The sequence below is a fragment of the Dermacentor albipictus genome, chromosome 5, assembly GCF_038994185.2.
Source record: "Dermacentor albipictus isolate Rhodes 1998 colony chromosome 5, USDA_Dalb.pri_finalv2, whole genome shotgun sequence".
Classification (NCBI taxonomy): Eukaryota; Metazoa; Arthropoda; class Arachnida; order Ixodida; family Ixodidae; genus Dermacentor; species Dermacentor albipictus.
In genome coordinates, this window is record NC_091825.1 from 137,600,235 (window position 1) to 137,612,797 (window position 12,563).

A 12,563-nucleotide genomic window follows, 5' to 3' on the forward strand; every position below is an offset into this window, starting at 1 on the left:
GCTCACGAGTACAAAAGCAGATGAAAAGAGTCGAAATGCGCCTTTATTGTTTTTGTTGAGATCTACCATTATAAAGCCAACCCATAATAAAGGCAAGTTTGGTTGTACCTCATTTTGTCATAGATGTGCGGAAAGTGACGAAAGTAATGAAATGAGGCATCTACTTAATGTTTGGTGCGTGCAGGCCGCTTGGCTTGTCTTGAAGAGTCGTTCGCGTTGCATTCGACAGATAGTAAGCGCGATCATTATTAGCTAGACTTAGCACACGACATATCGCTGCGGCAAGTTTGGGGTGCGATCATTACGCGGGGAATAAAAAAAATCGAATTTTGACGACAAAATTTAGGGGTGCGATCATTACGCGAGTGCGATCATTATGCGAGTAAATACGGTAGTTAGTTTGCGATGCTGTATCTCCTGCCTTACCTCTCGTAGAGAGCCAGGTGTGGTGAGGAGGAAGTAGATCATGTACGCAGGAATCATGACCATGGAGGCGAGTGCCATGAACCATCCTAGCATCTCGCCCCACCATGGGTATTCATATGTCTTGGCATACACAATCGGTTGGTACTTGATCACAGAGAACAGGAATATGGCCTGCACAGTCAAATAAGGAGGTGCATAACACTTTATCACCATCTTAAATCAGTATTGGTACAACATCTCAATAAGAAGGAAAGGAGAATAACAATAATAAAAAAGATGTGCTGCAGGCATACAGCATGCCCCCAAAGTAGTGTCCCTCTGGCCAGCCACATGAGATAAGAATCTTCTTGCCTATGTACTTGTAATCTCACAATGGAAAAGCACGAGTAGCTTTACCTGGGAACAAGCAAAGCTTTCCTCTATTTAATGTGAGTTAACATAAAAAAAAACACGGTTATTTTATATGATTCTGCGTAAATAGAGCGAGACCCCTTCCATTTTATTTTGATGCTACGTGGATCACAAATAAAGCTTTAGAACATGGAACTAGCAATCTCAGCTAGGCACAGCCAAATGCCTTAGAAAATTTTGCAACCCATTGTGATGGAAGCATAGAGGGTTTTGTAGGAAATGACATAGAAAATAAAACTGCTGTTTTATGCTTACCACACACACGACTGGTATAAAGATTGACCAGCTCATCCGGAAGAGGGCACTTGGGCGACGTCCAAGCATTTCTTTGATGTTATCAGAGATGTTGCTTGTTCCTACAAAAAAATAAAAGAGAAAGAGAGGTCTTGTCAGCCGACAGAAGTCCAATGTGGACTCGAATTTATAATGAAATGTTAGCTATGTATATGTGCTCACCATATATCCACGATAGTGCGACAGCCTGGAAGAACACTATAAATAGTAATGTGATGCCAGTGACAGCATAGTTGTCCATCAACTGCAGGAGGTACATGCCACCCTATAATAAAAAACAAAGAAGGAAAAAGCACATAAAGAAAGTTGCAGACTGATAGCAACTTTAGAGGAAATAATCAGAATTCAGCAGTGAAAGCTTCTCAAAAGGTATACAGCTAAAACTTGTTATAATCAAGTCACATTTGACATGAAAATTATTTCGTTTTGTTTGATATTCATATAAGCAAACAGTTGTTAAATTATAATAGTGGCAAGAAACAAGTCTTATTTATTTCGTTATATCTAATATTTTTATATCATGGTTGCACTGTATAGCACAGGTAAAAAAATTATGCAGATCCCACGCACTGTGGGAATCGATGTAAGCGAATCTTTCCATGCTGTATGCTTTGATTGACGATAATTAGCAGTGATATTGATGGCTAAAGCTTAATTTCTTCAATGTTTATGCTAAAATGAAAGTGGTGAGTTGATGTGAAACATTACGTTGCGTGAATCACTGCTTTTTGTCTGCGTAGTACACAGAACACACAGGGAGAGGTGATTGCTTGAGGCGTTGTTGTATGCCATATTTTATAACCTCTGAGAGGGTTGAGCATTGTCATTTCCTCACATGACATATCATATGGTGGCAGAAGTGTTAAACTTGAATTCGATTATGGGGTTGTAGGTGGTAAAATCACACTTGGATAATGAGGCAAGTCATAGTGGCAGACTACGGATTAATTTTGACACCGTGACGTTCTTTAACGTGCCCCAAAATCTAAGTGCACATGTGTTTTCTATTTCATTCCCGTCGATATGCAGCTGCCGCGATTGTGATCAAATACACGACCTCTAGCAATGCCATAGCCGCAAAGCTAATGCGGCGTGCACAGAAGTGTTGATTTGACGATCGACCACTTCCATAGTGTCTCCTGGACCGTGGTGGGGTTCAATTAATGCGGCTCTGCTTCTGCATGCCTTGCATAAGTTGCCCGCTTGACATAATTGCATGGCGTTTATTTTTCAGAAATAGCAGCAACGTACTGTACCATACCTTGAACTTAAGCTTATCCTGTTTCCCCACAACTGCTGTCGTATAGTAGTGGGGTTTCCTTGCCTTCTCACATCACCTCCCCCCATCTCTTGTACAAGAAATGCCTTCTTCTCCTCCCTCTCCTTCTCCTCTCTACAGTTCTATCTGGCTCCCCACTGGCCTTGCACATTAGTAGAAAAGGAAGCGCTGCAGTTTCTGCAATGTTTCTGAGGGGAGTCACACATAATTACAGCTGTCAAGCGGCTAATGTGGCGCCAGCCAGGGAGCTCCAGAGGGCGTTGTGCACATTCGGCCTGGTGGGGTGAAAATGAGTTTCTCCTGTCACCTTTACTCTCTTAATCACGCCTCTCATATATACACATGTTCTGAACCCCCCCTTTGACGCAGTGTACGCGACAGCAGCAGTCCGCAGCAGCAGTGGGAAAGTCAAAGGAATAGGCAAAGAAAGCTTCACTTCAAAATTTGTATCGGACACATTTGAAAACAGAGTGTAGACGGGCTTTGGCTTAGCAGAAGTACTATGCTCAAGCATGACCTCTCACCTCAATGTACCATAGAAAACATATATGTACTGTTGGCATCAAAGGCCTATGAGGCACTGGACTCATGAATAGTTGGAATTTTCATGAGCATGGGCCTGAAGCCTAAAATTCAAATGGGTGTCCTTTGTAGCTTTATGCTGCTTTCATGTGGATGTGAACATTCCCCTTCACAAACAGCTAGGTGTATTTAATTATGGCAGGGTACAACAAGTACTTTTGCTGTGGACCAAACACATACAACGGCAATGCTGTAGTGCCTTTGCGGCCTGAGCAGGAACCTAAATTTAAGTGGCTCACGAGTGGGTCATAGTGCACTTGAAGCATAAGAGATAAGATCTCATTGGTGAATCATGAAACACACAAATTAGAAACTTGAGAAAGCGATCTAGCAGTGAACACATTTAGACCAGTCTAAAAATATTGTAGACTAGTTGTGCGTTCTACTGTGTATTGTGTGAAAAGTTCACCTTTACATCATGCTTAGAAGCGGGGCAGATCACTTCAACGTTATTAATGGGCATTTTGCATAGCTGCCAAGCAAAAGGCCTGTCGGGTACAGCGGGCAATGGCTTATGTCTTGCGCACACATAACAGAGTGTTGTATGCGAAAATTAGCATTATACTTGAGTGTATCATTTTCACACCAAAGTGTAGCCGGTGCACTTGTTCTTGCAATGGTACTTTGTTCGACTGAACGTTAGCTCTGCCTATGACGTGCAAAGTAGCCATTATTATTCTCACTTTCATATTCTTTCCAAGTGCCTGAATTTCGTGTCAACGAAACATACCAGAGAAGTCAATGTCCACACATGCTCTTTAAAATCAGAATCACATGCTAAGCAAATTCATTTGTGTGTCGACAACCTACCTGAGTAACCATAGGAAGCCCAAGGAGGAACTGGAACACGACCATAAGGAACGTGATGAGCTTTCGCCGAGTAACCAGCTGGGGCCACTGGTCGATTAGACCAGCAACTATTGCTTCAGAAGGACAGAACTGCAGAAAGATGCAAATGGAGGGGAAAAAAAAAGTGGACAGGCCACTTGTCAGTACTGTGTCTGTTTGATTCAACTACATTTACCGAGTCTTTCTGTATTTCAAGAATGTCAAAAATCATTGCTTAAAAAAAAATAGCAGAGTGTGTTTTGAAATATTTGCTTGTTGGTAGTGTTGGCTGTTTCAGTACTAATGAGAAGAAAAGGGCTAACTGAGGGGCCCGATTTTTATTAATCGTATCCTGAGAAGCCAAGCCAACAAACAAAGACACCAAGGACAACATAGGGGAAATTAATTGTACTTACTAATTGAATGAAATAAATTATAAATTAATGGCAATGAAAGTGGATGAAAAAACAACTTGCCGCAGGTGAGGAACGATCCCACGTCTTCGCATTATGTGTGAGATGCTAATAGTTTCAGTACTATTACTTACATGCACTAGAGACAAACAGTAGACCAAGTCGACATATCAGTGTCACAAATTGAATGCCAGAGGTATATTTCTGGCCAATTGAATTCACATGGCCTGACGCTTCTGCACGCAAGTGTAGTCAGTGACGACATAAAGGAAATAGAAAATTGATGCCAGGCATTTTGTGGTTTATTTGTTTAAAATCCACTATATCAGTTTTATTTTATTTAGAAATATCTGAAACATCGCCTTGAAGAAATGCAGATGTTGCATTTTGTGTTGCACCATTCCTTCAATGCAGAATTTGACAGAAACACCTGTGTGGTTGATCCAAAAAGCTCGCTAATGCAAGTGACAAGCTGTGATAAGACTCCATGCATGAAAAAAATAAATGCTCTGCATGCCTCCTGTGGCAGCTTGCTTTATATTTTTACAGTTATAAATTCTTTTCTGCAATCAAACCTGTCCATTGTCTTTACAGCACATTTCTACAAATGATCACTAACCCTTAGGCATGTTGTCACAGATGATCACTGAATCCTAAAGCTATCAGAAAAAAAGCAGTATACAAGGATGTTGCGGCAGCTTACCTGGCTGTTTATCCCCAAACAGAGGAGCATAACGAAAAACAGTATCGACCACACTGTTGAAGCTGGCATTCGGGTGACAACTTCAGGATACACGAGAAACGCCAAGCCAGGACCTGAGGAGGTAAACAGGAACAAATGGAAAAGCATAACTGAGACACACAAAAACGTGTTTGAGCACCACTCCATTACACAATGAGAAACAAGAACCAAGGGGCCCAATTTACTGTTACAGTAACAAATGAGGCCAACAGACAGTGAAGTCAAGAAAAACGTAGGTGAAATGAAGTTTTTTAAAAATTGAAATGTAGAAACAGCAAAAATAAACATTAAAGTGAAAGAAAAGACAACTGCTCATCAGTGGGGAATGGAATATACAACCTCCACATGATGCAAGCAACCTTATAATAATTGCACTGCAGTGGCGGCTATCCCCCTGTCCACTTTCTTAGGTATTTGTGTGCATGTAGTAAACCTATAGCCCTGAGAGTGTTAGTGCCAGTCATGATGATGGCAGCAGATGTGAAGCATCCTCTCAACCACAAGCGTTAGGTGGTAATACATGAACTTAGGAACACTAAACTGGCCCATAAGTACTCGTAAGCTATATCAAGCCTCGAAGCAGCCAGGGTCAAGACCCTTCTTACGAAATTACACAAAAGAGCTGTAACTAGTTGTCCCGAATAATCACATTAGGGTTCTTCCATGCTACTACAATTGCAATGTAAGAAGTTGTAGTCAAAATGCTTCACAGGCCCTTTAAACAACTAACATGAAATCTCACAATGTATTACTGACCACATGTCTCTGTCATATTGAGTGACAGCAGTAACACTTTTGAAATAGCTTTAACTTTAAAAAAATAGAAGCATTAGCTGCTCATCAATGTACGCTCGCTAAGTGAAGTAAAAGATTGGGAAAGAAAAGTTTCTCACCCGATTTGACTACATCACCCACTGATTTTTCAGCTATGAAAGCCATGTGGCCAAGCACTGAGAATATAACCGTCCCGGCTAGAAGACTTGTCAGGGGATTGATGGAGCAAACGATTGCAGAGTCCCTGTGAATAGGTAATAAGAAAGCAAACAAGGCAACTTTTGAAGCAAGAGTCATTTAGAATGTGTTCATGCAGAAAGAAGTGAACATGGTAATAAACTAGAGATGAACAAGGATGAAGAGGGTATGCATCAAAACTTCATTGATACCACAAATACCAGGGGAAATCTCCAGCCTGATGTGTCAGTCAATTATGAACCATGACATATTTAAATTTGACCATACAATGTACAACCAGCATACACAGCTGTAGTATCGTAGTCATCCATAATGTGTTACATAAGATGTGAACTGCAGTCGTAAAGTTTGCAACAAGTCACATGACACAAAATTTGACCCCTTGGCTTTTGAGCATCAAACACTGCTGATGTGAAACTAGTGAAACCAGTAGAAGAGATGGCTAGGTGAGTTGGCAACTGTTCACTGCAGCTGTGCCAAAAAGACATGGATAAAGCACTGTATGTGTACATGTCACTCCTTTTTCCTTTGTATTTTTTTTTTGCACAACACACACAGTGATATGAAACCAACTTTAATTTTTGGTGACCTCAAGCTAAAATGACAGTAGCAAGCATAACATACACAGAAGAGGAAATATGATGTACAAACTGTTCTTTGTCGCTAAGCTTACAGCATAACAGATACCTTTAATGTGCATTCTTTACTGTTCCTTTAATTTGCACTTCTCCTCTCATAACTTGCACATGTCTACAGTGTGCTACAGCAGAGTGAATCCTGAAACGTTCACAATGTTATCTGATTTGCATGTCAGACAATAAGTTCAAGCAAAACTTAACGTAAACAAGAATGCCAACATGTATTAAACGATAAAACCCATTTCTCAATGTGCCACTGCTGAGCTGTGGACACAATGTATCAGTAAGTGATTGAGGAAATGCAATTTACTCATTATGATTTGCTTGCCAGTGTGCATACAAGGGCCCATTCAGACCAAATAAACAAAATATGCTACATGCTTTCTCACTGTGGCTAGAATGTGTGGTATGTCACCTAAAAAAACTAGGTAACTGATATTTATGAACTTTCAACTTGCATAAGTCTACTGTCATTACACCCTACCATCTGCGCCGTCTTTTTTCTTGATTAACACATAACTTCTTGCACTTTTATGAGGCTCTGCGCTACTGTGTTTAATAGTATGTGTATGTTAACACAGTAGTATTTGTGTGCCAGTGAAAGTGTCTTTTGCCACTTATGTGAATTTTCGTTTACATGTGTTGCTAATCTATCACTTACCCTTGCTGTTTTATGTCAATGTACATGTTTTTGAAGTGTTCTTATGGAATAAGTAGTAGCCGGCACCACGGAGCCACCAACGTCTCTTATACAGTCTAACCTCACTATAGTGTGAAGTTGCATCTGACACAAGGATATCTTCATTAAATCTGATATTCTTTGCAAACATTTGTTAGATACACACTGATATTTGTTATAAACATTTGTTCACAACACACTGATACTGGCAAGGAATGTTTTAGATTTACTTTGCTAAATTCTATAAATCGTTATATTCCCGTTTGTTATATTGAAACTTGATGTATATTAACCTTCGAAGAAAAGTACGTCACTTTGACAGTGCATTCTCTAAGAGGCAACACCAAAAGTGCTGGAAAATAGAAAGGAATTTGCACATATGCTTCATTTTTGAGCACTCACACATTTGCCTTTCAACAGAGATGCTCGAGTTCAGTGGGAATTAAATGCACAATTAAAATGACTGTGATGTTATGTGCAATGGACAGCAGCAGGTCATGATGAGAAACAACAAGCAGGGGAGAAGGGGAAAGCGGTAAGAGGCATGATGGTCGATCGAAACGTTGAAGTGTACCAAGATGAAGAAGTGGGTGTGGACTCTAACCTGAAGAAATTCTGGTGAAACTTGTTGTAGCTACCTAGCGTCACCACCGAGCCAACGCCAATCCCAAAAGTATAGAACACCTGAGTGCCTGCAGCAATCCATACCTGAACGGAGAATGCACCAGAAGAAAAGAAAGAAGAAAAAAAAAAAAGAGGCACATTATAGCTTGGTATAAGCTCCAACGATAACAATAACATTTGGCACCTATTGAAGATGCGCAATATCGGGACAGCATGGATTAGTTGTCATGCACGCTAGAGCAGCCTTGGGGTAACGGGGGATTACAGAAAAGCTGCTTGGCCAAAGCTACCAGGAATAACGCTCACCTTTGGCTTGAGCAATTGACTCCAGTCCGGTGTGACGTAAAACAAGAGCCCATCAATTGAACCTTGTAATGTGACGCCTCTCACAAGCAGCACAAAGAGGCAAATATAGGGAAAGATGGCTGTCACCCAGACAATCTGCAAAGGACATAAATGATGTGAACCAGGAAGAATGAATTTGTAATAAGAAAACATGACAAAAAAATATTAGTTTGCAAAATTGGTGCTGAATGCTTTATACTTACTGCAGAAAAAGAAAGTTACATTTCTCATGTTGCAATATATTTACAATTAGCTCAAAGCTACAAGAGGGTCTTGTAGACATTTTAGTGGATGGGTCTTTTAACTCACTCTATAGAACTCTTTTACAGGCACATAAATTAAGCATCACTGGCCTGTTCCCACCCAGCCAGTAGAGTTAATTGGCTTTTGCCAGTTTTACTGTAGCCTTTTGTTTGCAGTTAGGTAATGATTTAGTAGACAAGTGATCTCCTGGTAAATATTTTGACCTTGGAAGGAGGCTCACTTCATAATATCTTGTCTCATTTTGTAAAGCCTGTTTCTAAAATAGAACTTTTTTCAAAGAGTAAGTCTATTAAATAATCTACTTACATTTTTGTTTATATATACTGCAATCCTATACAAGATCTTTGAAGAGTGGTAGAAATACAATAACAAGCATTGAAAAGCGTATTCAAGCATAATTCAAGGCACAAAATATATTGAAAAAACAACAAGAACACATGTAGAAAAAGGCCATGATAGAGGTTGCATTTTAAAGCATGCTAGGGAATCTTGCATTATGGTTTGTTCTCGAAAACTGTTTGTTTATTATTGTTCTTGAAAAATAAGAATATTTAAAGCTAGTGGTACATGGTGGGAGTGAGATAGTTCGCAGGGAGTGCTTAATTTTTTCTAATAGAGTAGGTAACCTATCTAAAAAGTATATGCAAGAAGTCAATTTTATAATGAAAGTTGGAAGGAAAAGTTTCAGCCAGTTGGCGATATTTCTTTCTAAACGAAGTTACCTTGCCACTCTGATGAAGGCCCCTCCAGATGACAATGTACACGATGAACCACGAGAGGAACAAGTAGAGGGCTAGCTCAAGACGCATGTTGCCCATCTCATGCAGCCCTGATGAAATGCCAAGTACGTGGTTTCTGGAAGTGACATATAGAAGGGAGATAATGGAGAAAGGAAAAGGAAAGCAGACAACTATTTGGTAAGCTCAACCTGTCAACATTGGCACGGCTACTGTGGAAGGATTTGCAGAAACTCTATGCGTTGGAAGATATGTCACTAGGCACTGTTGCAGACCTCCCATATAATTCCTGGCACCCTGAAGCTCAGGATTGCAGACAGCAATGCGCCCCTTAATGTATGTGGCTTTGGACCAAGTAAAGCTATAGATGTACAGCCACCGTGAGACTTGATACACACTGCACAAAGGTGGTAAATCAAGCTATGATGGCAAATTAGGTACAGAAAGCAATGTCCTCGTTGTTGCTAAGTAGACTAAAAAAAATTTCTTCTTCCACAGTGAAATCCAGCAAGGTTGAACACCCGCCTAAGAAATTTGCCTACCCCTTAAGCGATTTGGAGCCATTATGTCAAATCTTCTTTTTTAGACTAACAATCGCTGACTTTTGTGCCTATGATTAATAAATACTGCATCTATATTTTGGTTAACATTGTGTGGACACTGAGCACACAGGAAAAGAGCTCAAGAGGTTAAAGAGTTACTTTTGCAGTCCTGATAATATTATCAGAGATAAAAGAGGGTTGCAAACAAGAACACTGTATGCTATACTGTCATTTTCGTGCAGATTACTTTCAGGTTTAAATTTTCAATACCAGCAATCTCAACATTTAACATGCAGTCACACACTGAATGTAGCAACCAATAAAATATTTAAAACAGCAGGAAGCATGTCATGAAATAAGGTTATACACTCAAACTTTCACAATATTAAGTGCCAATACTTAAAGTGAGGGCAAAGGAAAAATGCATTCGTTGCAAATTGTTTGGTGTCAGATCAAGCTATTTCATTTGCTGTTTTAAATATTTGACAATTGAGCCCAAAAAGAGAGGCCTGTATGTATGGTGTACTCACTCCCAGAATTCCACGATTGGTGTAACAGATTTATTGTGCGGAGCTGGCTGTGTCTCATTGTACTCCCAGCAGTTCTCGGTGTTCCAGTGATTGCCACAGTGTTTCCAGGGAAGCACTTCAGTGAAAGACGAAATCAGGTAGAACAGGATCCATGCCACAATCACCATGTAGTAGATGTTGGACAACGTCACGATAGTTAGTGATGCGATCCCAATGCCTGCAACAGCCAATCAAGGAGCAACATATATTCCGTTAGGCTGTACTGTATGCCACTTCTGTCTAAATATGTGACCTTCATGGCTGGAATGCCGAAAACGAACCATCCCAAGTTTTTGTGACATTAAGCACAATGCAAGTAAAAAGTTATAAGAACCATGTATAGAGCTGTGTAGGCCCCTAAATTTCCTGAAGTTAGTGAACGATGTGTGCCACGTTACTGTTTTCAATTCTAAAAGCAAATGCCCCTTTTTAAACAATGCATGCAGCAGTTGGTTTTGAAAACAAGCAATTCACACGAAAGATACTCTCACACGAATGACACCACATGCAAGCATACCTTTGAACATGGGCACTATGCCCCAGATTCCTATGCCACCACGGCTCAGGTACTGGCCCATGGCTACTTCTAGGTAGAACATGGGAATTGCTGTTGTGATGAGGCAGATGAAGTAAGGAATGAGGAATGCACCTGCATGAAAAAAAGAAATGAAGTTATAAGCATTACGGTGTGTGAAGCACGACAGGAATATCAGGGCGTGCAACAAGCAAAGATGTTCATTGAGATTTGCTACTACACTTCGCCTGTGTGAGATTCTGTGGCATTGCTTGCCACCATTAGAGGAGTTCTTTTATTGCCCATACATCGAACTCATACATCTATGTTGCTTTTGTGAAACATTGCTTTCACAAAACAGCAAGAGAGTGGTGTGCAAAATGTTTAATTACAATTGGCTCCATAGGTTTTTCAAAAGAGTAAGCCTTTGGCTAGATACTTTGAAAATGCTGAGACACTCCGCACTTCTACGTTTCCTGTCAGGTTGGCTCAATGTACGGAATGTGACAGTGTTATGAATAACCGTGTTTCTTTGCTTCACAACAATAGCACTAATACTTTTTTTTATAAGTGAAGCCACCGCATTAGATGGGGGGTGAAATGCAAAAAAACCCATGTGCTATGCATTGGGTGTACGTTAAAGAACCCCAGGTGGCCAATTTAACCCGGAATCTCCCACTATGGCATGCCTCAGAATCATATCTAGGCTATGGAATGTAAAGCCCGAGAATTTGATTAATTTTAAATTTTTCTATGCAGTCATTTATGGGCAATTCACAAAGGTATGGATGGTTTCGTCTTACATAATATGAATGTATACAAATCATTTTGTTTTGATCTGTAGTAGCATGTATGGTATGAATGAAAGTCAATTTTTTCATTTCTTGATTCAAAATTCAGACTAGACACGTTTTCAGTTTTCGCTTCAGTTTTCAGTTTATTCAAGGTTATGCGGAACTTTGCAGGTGTCGGGTAGTAGACCTGAAAAAGCTGGGCTAGGTTCAATAACTAGCTTTGTTGCACTACCAGGCACAGTTGAACCACTACTACCAATTTAGAACTTAATCCACACAGTGCACATGGCACTGTGTGGATTAAGCCAACAACCTCACCCTCTTTGTATCTTTGTTTTGGCTAAAAGAGACGTGTTGTATTCTCGTGCACACTAGACAAGCATTCTTTTTTTTTTTGTATAGTTCCCACAGTCCCTGAAGTCAAGAGTAAAAATGTGTAAGGTACGCTCAAGGCAATCGTAAGGATAAAAAAAGTACCGCGTAAGTGGGTCATGCAGAAGCGTCGTTTTCCTTTTATTTTTTCACGGCAGTGAAAAGGAATTTCACCATAATGGCACAAGCCATTAAGGCAGTTTGCTTATATACATGCAGCCGCAATGTCGTTGCCTGCTTTTGTTACCAGAGTCACTTATCACGTTACACACAATCACGTAGAGAGGCGCGCGTGACTGGCCCGTAACAGTATTTAGCGTGCCCATCACGAAATGGCGATGGTGCGGCATTCCAATGCGGAAATGAACACTCTCTCCAAAAATATTTCCCACAGATTATAAATGCAGCCTTCAGGGTCCAACATGCATATGGCACGTGTTATGCCAAGGTACTATTCTGGATATCGCCAAATTTTGCCATTTTTGTTGAATCCGCCATCTTGTCAGTTCTGAGGGCTCTTGCGAGCTCACTGATTACC

General features: G+C 40.3%; 1 protein-coding gene and 1 long non-coding RNA gene across 2 annotated transcripts in view; one reads left to right on the top strand and one right to left on the bottom strand.

The window, feature by feature from the left end:
• The window catches only part of LOC139060123 (uncharacterized), a 72,480-nt gene that overhangs the window by 56,600 nt on the left and 3,317 nt on the right, over positions 1-12,563 (top strand). The window lies entirely within an intron of this gene.
• Positions 1-12,563, bottom strand: part of LOC135909285 (sodium- and chloride-dependent GABA transporter 1-like) — a 75,716-nt gene that overhangs the window by 3,045 nt on the left and 60,108 nt on the right. The window contains exons 4-14 of the mRNA XM_065441210.1: positions 10,863-10,994; positions 10,307-10,523; positions 9,220-9,352; positions 8,195-8,329; positions 7,869-7,972; positions 5,869-5,993; positions 4,937-5,049; positions 3,803-3,931; positions 1,294-1,396; positions 1,093-1,193; positions 427-597 (exon numbers count right to left, since the gene is read on the bottom strand). Coding sequence (XP_065297282.1) covers positions 427-597; positions 1,093-1,193; positions 1,294-1,396; positions 3,803-3,931; positions 4,937-5,049; positions 5,869-5,993; positions 7,869-7,972; positions 8,195-8,329; positions 9,220-9,352; positions 10,307-10,523; positions 10,863-10,994 — 1,463 coding nt within the window. The remainder of the gene's footprint in view (positions 1-426; positions 598-1,092; positions 1,194-1,293; positions 1,397-3,802; positions 3,932-4,936; positions 5,050-5,868; positions 5,994-7,868; positions 7,973-8,194; positions 8,330-9,219; positions 9,353-10,306; positions 10,524-10,862; positions 10,995-12,563) is intronic.